We start from the raw sequence: 19,778 nt of genomic DNA, 5'->3' as shown, positions 1-19,778 counted from the left end.
ACTCCTGTCTAATTATTTCCTGTGTTTGTCTGTCTCTCCATGCATGTTCTTTTCCTGTACTGAAACTGTAAATTCTTGGGGCAGGATCCTGTCTTTATTCAGTACCTAATTACAACCAGTTGTTATTTAAGTGATACTGTATTGTAAACATTTTTGTGCAACTACAAATTAATACGTGTAATTATGCTAGACATTAAAACACAATTATTTTAGTTGGGTTTATACCCATACATAGTTGTTATCACATACTAGCTAGCAGCCCTTATTGTACTCGTTAGAAATAACTGATCGCTTTATGCACTATATAACATGGGGAAAAAAAGAAGAATTTCTGCTCCATAGAACTTGGAATCAAAATAGAAAAAGATGCAGATAAGCAGATCAAAGGTACAGGGAGACAGGCGGCATCCAATTTGAACACCTCACTCCATCAGTTACAGACTTACTGGAAAAGATTCTGATTAGTACAGTAATATAATCAGAGGCCCAGAAAATGCAGTTACTGAGCTAAAACAAACAACTTGATTTATTTTGGGTACAGAGAGGGCAAAGGTTATCATTCCATTAGATACACTGAGTTGGTTAACATCTTCCCTCTGAAAAAAGTAGAGGGTCCTGCACCATCTTCTCCTTCATCCTCACCACACTTGCTTAAATTAGGCAAAAATTGGCAAAACTTGGCAATTTTTCTTTAAGCAGTCTTTCTAACTTGTTCTGCCTTGCAGAAGCAGTAGAGTTGTACATATTTTTCCAAAACATATCTCATATATAACCATACTTCTGTCAGTAAACCTCTGTCAAGAACAGTCTATGTGATCAGGTCTTCAAATTTGCAATTTCTCTTTTGTGGCAATAGGTCTGCTTGCATGACAGAGGAGTACTTCGGAGCATGAGCAGGGCTATTCCTTAAATTAGCATTGTTTCAAAATGTAACTGCCTACAGAATCACTACATTTTTTCCTTTTAATACTTAGTTATGGGTGATGAGTCAGTACCATTTTTGCTGGACCAAGGAACCACTAAAACATATAAAATACCTATTGGTCACCTGGACTACAAGTTCATTGAAAAATGCACAGATGTTAAACACCTGGAAAAGATTCTCAGGGTATTAAGGTAAATGTTATATTTTCTTAACTTCATTACTAATTATATTCCTGTTCTGTAAAATTCGAAGGAACCCGTACCTAAATACTCTATTTGTCTTGAACTTCTTTGTGACTTTAAAATCTAAAATACAAAGGTAAAGTAATCATGTTAAAAGTGTCCATATGATAACGCTAGAATTCCAAGTCCTGTTTTAACCATCTAAAAGGTTTGAGTAACTCAATGCCAGGTTTTTCTCAAACACTGCCGCTGGATTTGGTTCTGTCATGAAGCCATCTTGCCTGACCATTTGTGGTAGTTTCAGATGCCATACCAGTTTAACTTTTGCTGAAAATGACACAAGCATTTTTTTATGAGCACTCTGATGATAATTTTGAACTGTGTATGTGTGTCTACTGGGAAGTGGTTGAAGATTAACTCACTGGGATTTTCTGATCAAAATGTTGTTAAGTGATAGTAGAATTCAGTTGTAACAGGAAAATAGTCCTCTGCAGTCACTGTGGTGACTACACATGGAGAGAAATATGGAGAACGCAGTGCAGTTTAGTTCTTTTTTGTAAGCTTTATATATTTGCATTTGAAAGGTCTGGTGAAGAGGGATGTTATCCTGAACTTACATTGTTTTGTGAAAAGCGTATTGAGCATTTAGATCCAAGGAGCAGAGCTCTGAGAAAAGATAAGCCTGCAGCCACAGCTTCTGATTTCACAGCTGAAGAATGGGAAGCAATTAATGGTGAACTGATGGTATGGTATAACGCTAATTTATAATGGTCAGTAATATTATCACTTTGGTGTATCAATCTTCCTCTTCTTCTGCCTAAGTAGAATGTAATTATTCTATTAAATGAGGAAATGATCAAAGGATTATGTTGGGGTTTTTTTTATTATTTTCTTGAATTAGTATCACTGCATCTTTAATGCCCATTTTAACTCTACAGATTTTTTTTTTTTTTAGATTACTGTTTATGGAAAAAAGCACAATTACTTTTTGTCTCAATTGCTTTTCCCCATTAAGAGCAGTGCATTATAAGGATAGTTGTTAGGATCATTGTAGACTATGAAGTATATCTGCTCTACTGCTTTAAGGTACAGATGTATTATTTATTTATCTTCAGAGCTGGGTGACAGAAATGAATGAAGATGATAAGAAACCACAGTTCCTGAGAACAGACACACTGCAGGAAAGACAAGATAACTTGCCTCCTATTCGTTGTTCCAGCAGCTCTCTTCCTGCTAATCAGGTATCTCCGGTTTTCTAATGTATGTTAAGAATATGTCCTTCTAAAATTGGGAAATTTTATATATACAAACTTCTAGTCATTGAGCCTTTCGTACTAGATTTATTTTGTTAACCAGAAAATAAAGACCCCTAAGTTCCCTTGCAAGAGACTAATGCTTAAGCAAAAGTGCCTCATTAGTGTAGCATGTGTCTTGTAATAACGTCTTAATTCCAATCAAGAATTCACTTCTGGAGCAAATCTCCTTAAACACCCTTTTATGTTCTTTGATTCACATTTCAAAGTGGTGTTTAAGCATATGAAGTAGGTTCCTTTTGGATGAAATTATGTGAAGAGACTTTCTCCAGCTGGCAGTAGGCTTTTGTTCCATGAGACTAGACAGGAGCTAGTCCAAAATAAATACCCTGAAACACATACAGTGTGGATGTTGGACCCTCTGCACCAACTGTTTCACTCTGTAGCCACTTTTATATTGGGTTGCACTGGTGTATATGTAGCCTTTGATTCTCCTTACTTTATACCTTGAATTGGTATTTCAGCTTTAGCCATAAAGCATACTTCCTAATTTAGCCATAAAGCACACTTAACAAATCTTCAGAACTACAGAATAAACATGTGCATTTTTTCCTAGGTATTAGTTTCCTCATGGTTTGGTGGTTTTTACTAAATGCAGTGCTACTGGAGGAATTGGCAGAAAAGTAGGTGTGGGATGGGATTTATTTGAATTGTCAGATGTTATCATGGATGGCTTCAGTCTGATGCCCACTATTTTCTTTGGAATTCTGGGACACTGTTATAAAAAATTCACTGAAAGATTTTTCTTTTTGGAAGTTTGGAAGTGAGAAATGTTACAAAAGGATCCTTACAGGTCATGTGATATTTCTTATTAATTGTTAATTTGACAAATTTTACTGGAATAATTATGTATTAGTAAATGCCTGATTTGTGTTCCTGTATTGTCAGAAACCACTTCTTATTGTCAGCTGGTACTTAGACATCAGAGCAAGACATTTGGGATAACTAGGCACTCTCCGTTATGTGGTATACAAAGAGGCTGGGAATTCCAGAGTAATGCTTTATAAGTGGTTAATATTGAGACTAAGGTGTGCTGTTGTTTGGTTTGTTTTTTTTAATTGATCTGTCCTCTTTCACATTTTGCAATGGCTGTTCCTCTTGACTATCCTATTTTGCTGAGACAAAGAGCGCCACTGTAGCTTTACTCTTGATTTATGTCCTGTATAAGTGTTTCCTAGAACAGAAAATGGTAAGTAAAATACCATGTGATCTCAGTGAATCCAGATTAGAATATTAAGCATGAAATGGTGGAAAGTGGCTTGAAATCTAGGGTATACAGTTTTACTAAAGAGGATGTGTTCTCCATTCAAAGGCAAAATATTTATTCAGTTTTCAGGTTAAGCTTTTATCACTTTTGTTCTTCATACAAGGTTTAGGTGTTAGCATTATTCCTAGGAAACCTAGATACAGCCTTAAGCCTTATCTGTGGTATATGATTTCCATTCCTTTTGTCCAAACAGATGGCCTCTGAAGTAATTGTAACCTGTCCTGGAAGAGAGAGGGGAGGCCTGAAATTGAGTTTTAGAATTCAATCTTTTTATGTAGCAGTGCAGTTATACTACTACTAGATCACTACTGAATTAAAAAAAGCTGTTTCTATAGTATACACTAAATTTATACCTGTAATATGAAATCTCAAAAAAATTCAATTAATATACTTAACCAGTTTTTATTCCTTTTCTTTCTTGCTGATAAAGCAATGTGTAATCTTATAATTTTTAAACATGATTTGCTAATCAGTTAGGACTGTAATTATTTTTTGCACTGGCATCACATAATGTGGTATGAAGTATAAAGTTGGCCTGATAAATTACTCCTCTCTGCTAGAAAGAAATCCACAAAGCCTTCCATAATTTCACGTTGTTACTTGACTGGAGACTGTTCATCTGATCTGATGCATAAAAAATTCAGTATCTTCAATGAAGCCAATTCTGGAAGTCCTTACTGACCCTAAAAAAGTGGATTGCACAAATGGGTACAAGTTTGGTAAATGGAAGCATCTTGTGTCTGAAACCAGATTTTCTTGCTGATACTAAATGTAGGTACAGTTTCAATTCACTACCAATAGCTTATAACTCTATATGGTGTTTTCTTTTTATTAGTGTGAAGTCATGGGGAAGATTTTCCAAAGATGAATAGAAAAAGAGTGAACTTTATGCAATATTTCCCTTTTTAACACAATATGGAAATTTCTGTCTTACACCACTGTTTTTCTTTCACACTGCCCAGGACTTCGAGGTTACATCTATACTACAAAATGAAAGAGGACTGGAGAGACAGCTTAAGTTTTTCTGTTCTTAACTGTCCACATTGCTTAATTATTATTTTTGCTGCCTCACTTTTTCCAGGACAGAACGAAAGCATGGGTTGAAAGATACTCCCTTCCAAAAGACTGTATTGATGGGATTTTAGCAGACTTAGGTTCCTTTGCCAAACACAGTTTCCTAATACTATTCCAGAAAGACTTCTGTCCTCAGATACCTCCTCATGCTACAGTCCAGGGCATGCAACACACATTTCAAGTTTTATGTTATAAAAATCCACTGTGGTATCTAGATAGCCTTCGTATTGTTTTGGGTGCTCTGAACTAAAGACTAATACTGGTTATCTGACACAGAACCGTAATGTCTTAGGCCATCACACAGGGCCCAGAGGAGAGCCAAGGCCAAATTCTGCGTCACCTTAACTGAAGCCAGTCCGTGCTTTGATCTTTGGTCCAGAAATTGTTCACTGGGCTTCAAACCCCCTGCGACCCATGCAATGTGAGTTCTGGAAAGAAAAATGACAAGGGCAGAGATATTTTTTTTTTTAGTTCCACAGCATGCAAACATACATTTTTCATCAAAAGCCTCTTGGATGAGATGCTCTGAAATATTACTGATTGAGAAATTCCTGACTTTGCTGGAGCCGCAGCTTGGTTACAATGGTCCCAAGAACATGAGACCTAGAATTTTAAAAATTGTGCATTTTTGAGTCAACACTTCTGCCTTATTCTTTAAAAGGACGTGCTGTAGTTCTCTCCCTAAATTAAAGTTGCATTAGTGTAAATACCTTATGAGTTTTCTTCTGAGAGTTTCACTATTTTTGTGCTCATTTAAGTTAAGGACTTCTGGTTTGAAAAAAATATTTTATACTTATTAAATTAGTAAGTTTTTAATATACACCAGAATGCATACATAATGATAACTCATGTTTCAGGAAGCCATATTTAGGAGTTACCTCTTCCAAACATGTGCTGATCACTAAATGTATTTGTCATTTTGTCTAGCTTCTTGAAAGACTGAGAACATTAAGAGTAATTCTGAAGTTATATACTATAAAAGTTTGTGTAACCTAACATTATAGATAGTCAGAATTGTTTACAGGAAGGGTCACATTTGCATTATGTAAATTGAGGTGTTTACATCCAACTGCAGAAGTATTTCCTTGTTACAGTGTCACCACTGGTAAAACTAGTTTAAGAAGTTGCTGCTTATTTCTTTAGTCCAGTTTATCACATGCTCAGTTGAACTGGTACAGATATTCAGGGATTGTACTGTAATCTCTGTCAAATTGTTTGTTTGAATCCAGATAATTGTAAATCTGCAACTCGGCAAACAATTACATTGGTCTAACTCAGTGAATGATGGATTGCAAGGTAAGAGGAGGGTTAAATGGCCAGGACAGAGTAGATGGGAATATTTTGAACTGGCTGTTCTGCTGTGGAATACCTGTTTGGAACCACACCTTGCTATTAAGCATTGTTGAAGTCATCAAGCAGGGAGGGACATATCAGAAATACAGTCTTATGACAGAGGTAGAAGAGATGCCAAAGGTGCTAGCTATGGAAATAGGTTCCATAGGTTAGTGTAGGAGGTGGGTTGCGATACAAGTCAGTCAAATCTGTTATTGGAACTGATTGTTGCAGGAAGGTCCTAAGGATAAATTCTAGATAAGGCAAACCTCAATGATGGAGCTTGTTTAAGAGCTACAATGAGTGTAAATCATCTTGGGAATTAGCTTGAGTGGAGTGTGAAATACTCAAAAGAAGTCCAGACACTGTTTTGAAGTCAAACATTTTAAAGTTTGTTGTGAGGGTTCCAGGGACTATCTGAATCTGTGCATTGCATTCTCTTGGAAATGGCAAGCCTAAAACGAGGATACTGATTCAATCTCAGTGTCAAACACCTCATCACAAGGCTGGGTTTTCCCAAGACTGAGTTCTCCCTTGCTGTGTTGAAAGGATGGTTTGGAAGATGGCAGCACAAGATACTTTTTAGAAAGAACAGTCTCCGATCTGAAAGTTGTATTCAGTGCCTCTGTGACAGGTAACAGGGCAGTGGAGAGAAAGTGTGAGACTGAAGAGCTCCTCAGATTACAATAATAAGTGAAATACATGAAGATTTTCTTTAAAGCATGACGAAGTAAATTTTCAAGACTATGCTGAGATTAGTCATGAATAGTCTTAGTTACTAGGAATATGTATTGCAGAAACAAAACAAAAAAAGGTCTGTGTATTTCCACTTTAAAAAATTGTCTTACAGGCTGGCTGTTTCTCTTTCAGAACAAAAAGTTACAAAACAAACAAAGAAACAAGAAAAACATACCACGGGATTACAGTGAATGGGACAAGTATGTTAAATCCTTTATATTTAAGTTTTTATTAAATGTTATTTATTTGTTTAATAATGGAACACGGTTGTTGGTTTTTAAAGCATTTTCCAGAAACATAGTATTAAGGTCAACAATTGTAACACTTTGGTGAAACTTAGGGTTTTCATAATAAATGTTCTGTTAAAATGCAAATGATGCATTGTGGTGCTAACAGCTGGTAACAAGTTAATCTATATTTTTGTACAAGCTGCGTGAAATACAGCACGTCAGCAGATGATAAAAAGAGATCTTGTTTCAGATTTCATTTTTCCTTTCAACATCTAAGATACAAAATCTATGGAGGTACGTAAAAGCAAGGGATTACAATTAGCTTAATTTACCTGTTTTTTGAAAGCACTTCTAGGATTATTTAACACGGGCTTATAAATTTGATCTTCTGTGTATCTAAAGCCACAATTCTAAATTAAAAACAAAACTGATGAATCCTTATTCCTGCACTGAGCCACACTGACCTCAAAGAATGAGCTTGAGGCACGTGCATCAGTTTGCTGATATTCAATAAACAGAGGTTTAGACAGTAGCTGTTTCTAGAGTGGATGGAGCCCTGATACAAAGACACTCTCTGCATCATGTAATGGTGGCATATTACCCTCCCAAGTTATGTGGCAGATTGATGCCCCCAAATTGTTGAACGCGGAGGAGGAAATGCACATACTTCTCTGTTTTGCATGGTAGTAGCAGCTTCTCTCTAGTTCCTGAAATCTGGAATATGATGCTGTAGAATCAGAATGAGGAGCCACAAGTTTCCAGTGCAGTAGATGGGGAGCAAAATCTAGAGACTGTGGGGTTTGGGTAACGAAACTCTTAATGTCTCACTCTACACCAAAACCCCTACAAAAACCCTGTCTGTGTAAGATGCTGTTTTTACAAACAGTTGGGTACATCAGTTATTTTCATGCACGTCTGATTCAGAAACTGGTGCCTCCTGCTCAAATGTGGACAAACAAAATAGGTTATCAAAGTAACTTCTGCAACAATTTATTTTTTCATCCCTCTTTCCTTTGTATCATTTAAACTAGTCATTTGGGGTTTTTATTTACAGTTTTATGTACTCAATCTTTAAGTGCTTTAGCATGCTGATAATACTACAGTTTGTGAATTTTCCCACAGAATGTATTTATTTTGGATTATACGAGTATACTGAAACAGAAGTTGTTTGAAAGAAATTTTCCAGTTTGAAGCGTATTGTGTTTTCAAAACATTTTGAGGATAATTTCAAAACCTTCAAATAATTGTTTAGGTGATTTCTGAACAAAATGTTTCACTTCATATTTTAAAAACACTTACTTTGAAATGTGGTTAATTTGTAATAAAAAGGTAAAAGTAAGCTAGCAAAAGATCAGAATCAAAATGAAGAACAAGTAGTCTTACCTGAAAAGGTTTTGAATTGGATAAATTTTCAAAATTGTGTCTCTATTTCAGATAGAAATTATTCATATTGTCATGATTATTGTGGAAAGCAAAGGCTATTTTTCTTTAAGTCCTAAACAGAAAAGCAGTGAGTGTAGTGTTTCTAGATAGTGTAGGAATTGGTTATTACTGTATTTGTTTTATAGGACTATGGCAGCAATATTTATTTGATACAAATTTCTAAACACTGTTTTCAAAAACTGCTTCAGAGTAGCCTTGGAAGTGCCTGAGACCATTTTGAAATCTCTCTCATGTTTACAGTATTAATTGCTTTGAAGCTGTTTCTTAGGTATTTTGGCAAAGGTTAATAGAGATGTTTGATAGGAATAGGATTGAGCCTGATGATGCTTAAATTTAGGGGGGATGTTGAGGAGGTGAGACAGACATTTTCTTGGTTTGGTTTGTTTGGTTTTAACCAGAAGGGAGGAGGAAGAGGGGAGGTAATGTATAAGCAGGAGAAGCACACACACACACAAAAAAAACCACAAGGAAAAGAGATAAGACTAAACATCTTTTTCCGAACTAGTCACGGATAATTGAACACAGCCTTTATCTCTCTTTTCCTTTGGTTTATAATGGAAATATAGTATGCCTTTCTATTAGTAGAGGAGTCTTGCTATGCAGCATTATTGAATTTGTTATTTTTATTAATTTAGGTTCGATGTGGAAAAGGAGTGTTCTAAAATTGATGAAGGCTGTGAAGAAAATAACTCAAAAGCAAGATTCTTTAGTAGGCCAAGTCTACCTATAATCGAACAGAAAATAGACACAACTGGTAATGTCTTAGAAACATACAATTTTTCTTTAATTGTAATACTGTGTTCTAGAGTGTGAATGCAAATTGAAGAAGCATATTAGACAGTTAAAAGTGTCTTTATCTATTTTTCAGCCCCTAGAGATGCTAAAAGTTGTTAGGAAATCAATTGAGCCTGAAGCCATATTTGAAAAAAATCTAGTCTTGGTGTTAATAATCAGTTAAAAGATTTATGTTGTGATTAGGTTGAGAGTGCTAGGTAAAGAAGTAAAGCATACTTTTGCTATTACAAACCGATGGTAGGGGTTAGCCAACTGCTTTCATCTTGCATTCTGAGTTGTATGCCTATCAGAAGAATTTAGGTTTTTATTACAGAAAATAAAATACAAATTTGTCTTTCAGTAAGCCATGCTCTTTTAAAAAAGTAATATACAGATTATGAAATTCAAAGTATTTTAGCTGATAGTGTTTTGATTGCATCTGTATAAGTTGTTAGTTGTTGTTATGTATAAATATTTTTTTTCTAGGCATGACAAAGAAAGAGAAGATTTTTATTGCTACTCGTGAAAAAGAAAAGGGCAATGAAGCCTTTGCCATTGGCGATTATGTGGAAGCAGTGACTTACTACACTCGGTGAGTAAATACTATTGTGTTGTTTCATTTTAATGACTGTTACTTGTGAATATTATTTTTAGAGCAATGTAATTAAAGTAACTTCTTACTGAAGCAGCTAGTGACAATTAGATTATTTTCAAAAGAGCAAAAAGATTTGACAGAAGAATACTTAAAGCACTGTTGCATCCTGGTATTAATTTTTAGTGATGGGATGCAATCTGCAGGTGTCACAGACTTCTTCAGATTTTTCAAAACCATTGAGGTTCAAGGGCAAGTTTACAAAAATAAAAGGATAAGCAGTATCAGTAGGATTGTCTCAATTGTTAATACGTAAAATTGATTTAATAATCTCTTCTTAGCAGAAAAAAAAAACATAGTGTGCAGCTTCATCATAACACTGTCTGTAGTTAGTAGCAGTCCAGAAAAAAGGTATATAAACACAGGATTAAAAAAAAATGAGAATCTTACAGGTTGCTTGCCTTACTTAATGCACAGTGGAATACATTCAGACTTTGACTTTATTTATATAAATAGAGATTGTTGCTACAGGACCTTTGTTGTATTTGTTTCAAAAGTACAAAAGTTCAAGGTGAATGGAAGAGAAGGGTAGTGTTTCAGTTGAGGTATTTGAACGGTGCCTTGGGAGAACTAGATTTTTTCTGTATCCTTTTCACAGTGTTCAAACATGATGCCATTTATACAAACTAGGCTTTTCACAACACCAACATTTGCAGATTACCCATCTTGAGACACTAGAGGTCTGACTTGCAAAAGTGCTGATGCTCACACATTAAACTAATATTAAAGGAGACCCAATTTTGTGTTTAACTCTGTGCTTTGAAATTATAAGGACTTTAAAAAAACACAAGTCCTAGAAGTGACAAAGTTGTCACTTAGAAATTTGGAGCATATGGGAATCTTGGTGTATTAATTACCAGTGTAAACAGAAGGTAATGATATGGCACTACTGTGACATGAAGTGTTAAGATAATTCATGGGCTATGATATTATAGTGGGATATCCTCAAAAAAAAAAATTATGAGGAAGTAAATGTGTCTCTGGTCAGTGCTGACAAGTATGGAGAAAATAATGAATAGGAATAAATTGTGTGCAACAGCAATAAAATAAATATTGAACAGATTTCTGTTCAGGAAGCACCATTCATACTGTCACTGAAGGATGCAGCGTTTTGTAGAACAGCTTATGAAAATTTACCTGGGGATTGTTGATATACATATATGTGCACAAAGGTATTGGTATTCATAGTGCGCTGTTTAAACTGAGGCATTTGATGTGTATTTTTTTTTGTTCTTGACTTGCAGCCTTAACATCTTCCTTGGGTTTTTTTAATACATGAACATGAATATAAAAAACATCCATAGATGTATTTCAAATACAATAAGATACAAATCCATAATATAAAAATAAGTAAAAATTTCTGCTTTGGGGGCATAAATAAGGTGTTAATTAATAAGGATGGGCAAAATTCTTCCTAACGGAGAGTCTTCCTGTATTCAACCCCCATGGGGCATTGTACACCTTCTGAAATACATGATATTGACACTGCCTACTGTTTTACCTGGGCATTTTTTTAATACCATCTAAAAATGTCTATTTTCTTACATTTAGAAATATTTAAATAAAATGTATTTTGGAATGAATTGATAATAGTCTGAAGGGGTTATTTGTATGTGGCTAAAAAGGGAAAAAGAGTAGGGTTCTATATAAAAATAATCAGGGTAGTTATTCATTCACTTTGTCTTGTAATGAGGCCTACTATTCTAAGCTGAATGTATTTTACAAAAAACTTTAAACCTCTCTCTCATTTCTAAATAGATTCAAAACTTTTGCAGAGGACGTGCTCTGACATAGTTCTGTTATGCTAATGTGATTTTAAAATAAATGGATCTTGCCTATTTTTCTGCATACCTCTAGTGAAATCACTCTGCTTAGTCATTTCAGTTATACTGCAGAATCAATGAATAATTCCAGTTGGAAGCGGCCTCTGAATGAGATTTTCTGCAAACCGCCTCTCAAAGCAGGGGCAAGTTAGATCAGGTTACTCAGGGCCTTGTTCAATTAAGTTTTTAATATTTCCAAGGATGGACATTTCACAACCTCTTTGGGCAGCCTGTCACAGTGTTTAACTACCCTTACAGTAAATTTTTTTTCCTAAAACGTCATCAGAAATTCCTTTTTTGCAACTTGTGTCTGTTGCCTTTTGTCCTATCACTGTGCACTCCTGAGAAGGATGTGGCTCAGTCTTCTCCATGTTTTCCCATTAAGTAATTGAAAACAGCTACAAGACCTCCTCTGAGCCCTCCCTTCTGGCTGAACAATCCTAGTTATCTCAGACTCTCCTCATAAGTATTGCATGTACTCCACCCCCTTAACTATCCTGGTGACGTGCTGGACTCACTCCAGTCTATTGGTGCCTTTTGTGTACAGGAGAACCCCAGACTGAAGAGAGGGGAAGACTCACTTCTGTCGACCTCCTGGCTACGCTCTTGCTAATATGGCCCAGCACGTGATACACCTTCTTTGCCTTGAGAGCACACTGTTAACTCCTGTTCAATTTGTTTTCCACCAGAGCCCTCAGGTCCTTTCCTGCAAAGTTGCTTTCTAGCTAGTTGGCACCCAGCCTGCACTGTTGCAGGAGTTATTCTGTTTCAAGTGCAGGATTTTGCGCTTGTCTTTTTTGAACATCCTGAGAAGTCCACCCGCCCATTCTTCTGGCCTGTTAAGGTACCTTTGACTGGACTTCTGCTGTCCAGTATGTTATTGACTGTTCTCCCCCAGCTTTGTATCACTGACAAACTTCCTGGGGGTGCCTTCGATTTGTTCCATCTTATACCCCCCTGATAAAGATGTTAAAAAGTATTGATCCCAAAGGGAGGCCACAAGTAACTGGTCACCAGTTGGACTTTGTATGTCTCAGTTCATTGAGCCCAGTTCAGTCAGTTTTCTATCTGCCTTATTGTCCACTTACCTAGTCTATGTTTTGCCTATTTGGCAATAAGAATACTATGGGAGATCATGTCAGAGGCTTTGCTACAGTCAAGGTAAGCAACATCCTCTGTTCTTCCTTCCTTCACGGAGCCACTCAGCAAAGCAAGCTATCAGGTTGGTCTTGGCATGATTTACCTTTGGTAAATCTATGCTAACTGTTGCCTGTCACCCTCTTATCCTTCGTGTGCCTGGACAGGAATTCAGGAAGACTTGCTCTATAATCTTTCTGAGAACTGAGGTTAGACTGACCAGCCTGTAGTTTCCCAGGTCCTCCACCTTGCTGTTCTTGAAGATATATGTGACATTAGCCTTTACCAGTCACGAGGAAACTCTCCCAATCACCATGACTTTTCAAAGATGATATAGAGCAGTCTTGCAGTGACATTGGCCAGCTTCCTGAACACACCATCTGTGTGTGTATATCCTATATCCTATTTTCTTAAGTGTTTCCTGGCTTTATCTTCCTCTGTTGTGGGAACTGCTTCACTCCTACAGAATCTGCCTCTAGACTCAGGGACCTGGGAAGCCTGGGGGCAAACCTTACCAATGAATACTGAGGCAAAGAAGCCACTGAGTACCCAAACTTTTCTATGTCCTTTGTCACTAGGTCTTCTGTGGCATTGAGCAGTGGTCCCACAGTTTCCTTAATCTTTGTTTTGCTGCTGATAGACCTTTTAAAAAAAAAAACAAAACAAACTTTTCTTGTTGCTCCTCATATCCCTTTTCTAGTTTCAACTTCATCTGAGCTTTTGCTTTCTTAATTCCATCACTTGCACTTAGCCAGTGTCTCTGTATTCCTCCTGGGTAGCCCATCACCACTGCCATCTGCTGTGTATTTAATTTTTGTGTTTCAGCTCAGTCAAGAGCTCTCTGTTCATCCCTTCTTCTATGCTTGCTTCAGTTCCTGCACATTGGAAAGGATCATTCTTGTGCTTTGAGGCAGCTGTCCTTGAAGATCCACCAGCTTTCCTGGCACCCTTTGCCCTACAGGGCATTCTCCCTGTAATCCTGCCAAGCAAATTCCTGAATGGGCCAAAATCTTGCCTTCTGAAGTATGGAGCTAAAATTCTAGTGTTCATCTTGCTCATTTCTCCCAGAATCTTAAACTCTACCATCTCATGGTTGCTGCAGCCAAGGCTGTCATCAACTTTTGTGTTCCCAGACAGTTCTTGATTGTGAGTAACAATTCCAGCAGAGCATTCCCCCTCATCACCTTGTTGATTGTGTCAAGTAGTTGTCTTCAATACGCTCCAGAAATCTCACAGATTTCTTGTGCCTTGTCATTCTGCCCTTCCAGCAGATACAGGGTGGTTCAGGTCCCCCATGGGAGCCTGTCTGCAATTGTGAGGCTTCCTCTAGTTGCCTGAAGAATACTTCATTTGCTTGCTCTTCTTCATCAGGCAGTCTGACGCAGGTGCTTACCATGATGTCACCATATCAGTCTGACCTCTTATTCTTACCCATCAGCTCTCTTGACTGGCTTGTCAGTCTCTTGCCTGTTCCAAGACAAACCTTGCCTGTTCCAAGACAAACCTTCATACATTTAATCACTGCATAGACTAGAATGCATCTCCTCCTCCTTACCTTCCTAGTCTTTCTAAAGAGCCTGCATGCCTCCATCACAGCACTTCAGCCACACAGATTATCCCACCATATCTCTGTTATCCCACTGAGATCATAGCTGCATAGACCTTTTATTCTTCTTTTTTGTTTTCCATGCTTTGTGCATTTGTGCACAAGCACTTGAGATTGTCCTCCAGTCATGCTTTTTTCACAAGGGAAGTGTGAGAGTCTCTTCCAGTACGCTGTCCCCTGGCATTTCCCTATTGCCCCCTCTTCCCAGTGAATATAGTTTAGAGTCCTTCTTGCTAAGGTAGCAAGGGTGTTGGCAAAGATTGTCTTGCACCACTTTGCCATATGGATTCCAGTTGTCCTTATTCCTCAGACATGATCCTGTTATAGAAGTTAAAGCCCTGTCTACAATACCAGCCACACAGCCAGACATTGACCTGGATGATTCATCCACTGCTACCTCACTCTTTCCCTTTTACAAGCAAGATTAAGGAGAAGCCCATGTGGCCCCCCATGCTCTTCATCATAGCCTCCAGAGCTCTGCAGTTACTCTTGATACTCTCAAAGGTTTCATTTGGCAGTTTCATTTGAGTCTACATGGATGGCAGCAAGAAGGAATAGTTTAAGGGACAGACGAGCCATGGCATCTTCTCTGCAACATCTCAGATCTAAGCCCTGGCAAGCAACAGACCTCTGAAGATGGTAAATCTGGTTGGTGGATGGTTGCCTCTAGTCTCACAGGAAGGAGTTCCTAACCACTATTGTGGTTAGAACATCAGTGTTAATATTGTTATAATACTGTTTTCAGCTTCCAATAGTGAAGTGTTTCTACCTATGAGCCTACCATGGTCAATACTTCTTTTTTTCAGGAGTATATCAGTAATACCCACTGCAGCTGCGTATAATAACAAAGCTCAAGCAGAAATCAAACTTCAGGACTGGGACAGTGCTTTGCAGGATTGTGAGAAGGTACTAGATATGGAACCTGGCAACGTAAAAGGTAAAGTAGAACATAAACTTGCCCTTCTATGTATTATTTTATTTCTAGCAAATAAAATGGTACATATCGATTCATGTTGTTAGTTGACTTCACTGAGCTTTAGATCAAGTCCAAGTATAAAGAAGGAAACAGAGTAGCTCCCCGAAGTAATTTTAATGGTATTTTTGGGGTCAGGGAAGTTTTATGCGGTCTGTCCTGTTGATCTGTAATGGGTATTCTTATGCAGTAGCATGGGGCTAACTCTTGTTTTTTATATGATGACTATAAGCCCTCTTGTATTCCTGCAGAGCATTGTTTCCATAATACCCACACTGAAGTATTAATTGCCTTAAAAGTGACATGAAAACAATGAAAGTGGCTGATTTAATCCTTTCTGAAGGCAAGGACTTGAATGTAGCTAACTATATTTGCATGGGAGGAGGGGAAAAATTGGAAAAATATGAAAAGATGCTTCAAAATTCATGATCGCTGTCCCAAAAGGTGTCATGTGAAATTGCATCGTTAAAAATGATCAAGAGAACAGTTACTACTAATACAGTCATTATGAAATAAATGCAGAATTTTAAAAACTGTTTTACACTTAATATGTCTAGAAAAAATAGTGTGTTTGTATCCACTTTATGGTTTAAATACATAAATAATACCCTTTGTTCCTTTCTAGCTCTGATGCGCCGTGCCACTGTATACAGTCAGCTGCAGAATTACCAGACAGCTATAGAGGATCTGAACAAAGTATTGTGTGTTGAACCAGAAAACGTTATAGCTAAGGTAAAGATAAATGAGTTGAATATGACTAGAAAAAGGTGGTATGCAGCTGTAGCATAAGTGAGTACAGTTTATATTGTTTGATTTGAATATGAGTTTTGAGGATACACTCAATCTACTGTGCCAATGATCAGTTTTGCAAGACCACATAGGTGCCTGTGGTGGAACTTAGGTACTTGAATGTGACCAGGTTTTCTGTTCACTACTTAATTGTGAGAACCTGTAGGCACTCAAGTCTTCTCTAGTAATGTAATTTTGGTGCCTAAAAGTTTGCTGCTGAACATGCTTACAGTATTAGTGTCTTAGCTGATGAAAGTTACTTGAAAATTTCTCTCAAAAAGGTCCATTGTAATAGGTGCATTTAAATTTGACACATAATTTGCAAGAAAAATTCAAAAGAGATGCCAAGCTTTTATTGTAGTGGGAAGGTTAACCCAAAAGGAGAGGACCTGGATTCTGTCCTCACTTCAGCATGATGTTATAAAACCTCATTTTTCCCTCCAGGCTAGAATGAAAAACCTTTCATACCTTCTGATGAATCTGGACCCTTCTTAGCCAATTTTGGGTCTAAGAAAGCTGGATGCTTTCGTTGGAAACTCAAGGTCAGGATGTGGTCCTTGTATTAGTATTACTTCAGCTATTTAGGAGCAGATTGGTCCGTGTCATTTCATTGGTATCTTCTTAGGGGTATTTTGTGGGTTAGAACCCAGTCCTTGCATTTGGACTCTCCATGTCCTTAGAATCTTCAGTACTAGGCAGTTCTGAGACTAAACGGCTCTTTTCCTGTTAATTTGGAGTCCATCATACTGCTACCCTCCCAATTTCTTTACATATGACTTCTGGATGCTGTGCAATTGCCTCATCACCTGAATTCTGTTCAGCTCTTATTGTTGGCACATTTTGAGCTGCCAGCAGGTTGCTGATTGCTACTTCTTTCCATGGAGTTACTTGATCACTGCTATTCCTGGCACCAGTGAGAGAAGTCCAAGCCTGTTACGTCAAATACACCACATAAAGCATTCATCCCTTTTAGGGTGTTCTTGCAGCTAAATTCCTGTCCAGAAGAGTTCCTGAGTTTCCCATCAACCAAGGAATCAACATGCCTGCTTTTTTTTTTTTTAATCTTTCTTTCTTTTTAAACACCCGTCTCTCTAGATTGAGTTCTAAAAGAGCTTTTGGGGTTTTTGTTCTGTTTACAAGAACCACTAAATAACTTGTGAGTCTGTATTGACAAACTCCACAACAGTCTTTGTGAAAAGAGTATCAGATAGGCTGTGCTGAGACTTCTTATAATACCAGACATAAGATACTTACTCATTTTGAGTACACTCTTCCAGAGATCCAAATATATTAGTAGGTTTGCTGAGCAATGCTTCTGTAGCTGAAACCAGATGTCTGTGCCAGCTATTATGCCTTGGCTGAGACACTGAGAGGTGACAGAGTGCTTGGCAGGGCATTTTTTTGAGTTGCTCTTCACTTGGAGGATCCTCAAAACCCTCTTGAGCTAATTATGAATGTATGGAACACATGCAGAGTGAATGTTTATGCGCAGTCACTAAAATAAAGGTAAATTGCTTGTCAGTAACTGGAATTCTTCAAGGTACTTTGTCCACATGAATCTTTGCTTGTTCCTGTCCTTGTTTTATCTTTTTCTTGAGGAAGTGAGTACTAAAATGGCACTTCCTTGTACAGCATTGAATTAAATTCAGAACAGTGCATAATGTTGGGTGTGTCTTACTCTGCTCTGAAAGTGTAAAGCGCAGTTGGAGGTTTTTTTTTTTTGAGTAATCAAAAAATGTTTATGGAATGAGACCCTGTTTCATCATCTAATTTGCAGTTCTTACAAGAGGAGCAAACCTTTTCATTATTCAACAGTGTCCTTCTGCTACACTGCTAAGAAATTGTTCTCTCTTTCGGTTCCAGTTCTGTCAGTTACACTCCTCCATCAGATATCCATCAGACACCAAATTCTCCATAGCATAAATTTTGGTAAACTGATTTTAGGCTTTTTTGAAGATTCTGGAAAGAGCCTGTTTTCCATGTGTCTCTTCTGAGTAGACCATGCCAGATATCACAATAGTACAATCTACTTTTTTTCCTTTTTTTTTTTTTTTTTTGCTTAAGCAGTTCATTCAAGAAAAGTACTATTTATTTGTGTGATATCTTCTGAGTTTCTAAGAGACTGAAATTGAATGTTAATCTTGGTTTTGATACTGGTTCTTGGAAAAGCCATGTTTATTTTCTCTGTGTTTATATTGGTAACATTTATCTCAATAGTTCTTCAGGATCTTACGTGGATTACTTAACAGAATGTATTTTCTGTATATAAGTTACAATTTATATACCTTTAAGAAAAGGCTTCTGCTATTGCTGCTTTTTCTTTATTGCAGAAAAATCTGCTAGAGATTGAAAAGAATCTGAAAGGTTTAAAGCCTGTACCTGAGACTCAAGGCAAAGGAAGAAGAATACTTATTCAAGATGTAGAGGATTCAGAAGGTGATGAAGAAAGAGGGGAAAATACAGAAGAAAGTGAAAGAAGCACTGGAGATAAAAGTAATGTCATGTCATTCCCTATTTAATTTTAACCTGAGGAAAAAATCATTGCCTTTGATATTGCAATGTTTATTCACACAATTCATCCATATTTGCTTGCAAAGGATTTTGCCTGTTTGAAGACTAAAATTACATTCACTACCTAGAGTTGATTAGAGTGCGAAATTTAGAATCCAGCTTTATTACACATCTTTGGAATTATTTCTAGAAAGGGTATAACAGAGGTGGAAAATGTTGCTATAAATCACCTACTTCTCTGTGTCCTGTGTAATTTTATACCTGTCCTTTGATGTGGACCCAGTTGGGAATTTCTTCTGGTGTTAGAGAACATTTTGTGTTCCTTAGCTCTTTCGCTTGCACAGCTCTCCTACCTTCCCACCATCACATTTTTCTTCTGCATTTTTCCTCCCTTGATTGGATCAAAGGGTGTAAAAATGATCAAGTGGCATGTAATTTTGTTGTTGTTTGTTTTGAAAACTAGCAATATTTTTTTTTTGTTTTTAATGTAAGAGATCATTTCTGTGTTCTGAAAGTATATATTAAACAACGTGTAATTCTTGTACTATATGTATTTTACAAGCAGTTGAAGTGCAGCTCCCGTTCATAGATTAGTGTGTGACCAAGTGCAAGACTGTTGAGATGAAGCTACTGGCATAATCAGAATACATATCTTCTAGGAGGAAGTGAGGCAGCAGGGGCTATTGAGGCTTGTACTGGCAGGTTGCTTTTAGATTCAGCTGCATGTCCGGGCTTCAGCCTGCAACAGAATAACATGCCTGGGTTCGTTTCCACCCTTTCTCCTTTCTGTTGGTTCTTTAAGGTAATGTGGCATGACACCTGTGGCTTTTGTGTTTTCTGTGGCCTATGTAGTAGTTTATCTTGAAATTAAATCAGTCTGTGGGTTTTCCAACTTAATTGTGAATATTAGACTGTACATGTGTGATTTAATAATGCATTATTTGCACACAAATTTAAGGAAAATACATTTTTCAGAATCAGTAGGTATCCACTAAGTCTCCTCAGCTAA

At 37.1% G+C, this 19,778-nt stretch overlaps 1 protein-coding gene across 1 annotated transcript in view; it reads left to right on the top strand.

Annotated features, from left to right (window-relative positions):
• The first annotated feature begins 974 nt into the window (after window positions 1-974).
• Window positions 975-19,778, top strand: part of SPAG1 (sperm associated antigen 1) — a 43,208-nt gene continuing 24,404 nt past the window's right edge. Inside the window, exons 1-9 of the mRNA XM_059815366.1 lie at window positions 975-1,116; window positions 1,692-1,851; window positions 2,223-2,348; window positions 6,964-7,031; window positions 9,140-9,258; window positions 9,765-9,870; window positions 15,303-15,433; window positions 16,095-16,201; window positions 18,589-18,751. Coding sequence (XP_059671349.1) covers window positions 977-1,116; window positions 1,692-1,851; window positions 2,223-2,348; window positions 6,964-7,031; window positions 9,140-9,258; window positions 9,765-9,870; window positions 15,303-15,433; window positions 16,095-16,201; window positions 18,589-18,751 — 1,120 coding nt within the window. The 5' untranslated portion in view covers window positions 975-976. The remainder of the gene's footprint in view (window positions 1,117-1,691; window positions 1,852-2,222; window positions 2,349-6,963; window positions 7,032-9,139; window positions 9,259-9,764; window positions 9,871-15,302; window positions 15,434-16,094; window positions 16,202-18,588; window positions 18,752-19,778) is intronic.

The sequence above is a fragment of the Gavia stellata genome, chromosome 3 (assembly GCF_030936135.1).
Source record: "Gavia stellata isolate bGavSte3 chromosome 3, bGavSte3.hap2, whole genome shotgun sequence".
Taxonomy (NCBI): Eukaryota; Metazoa; Chordata; class Aves; order Gaviiformes; family Gaviidae; genus Gavia; species Gavia stellata.
This window is presented reverse-complemented; position numbering and strand designations above follow the sequence as displayed.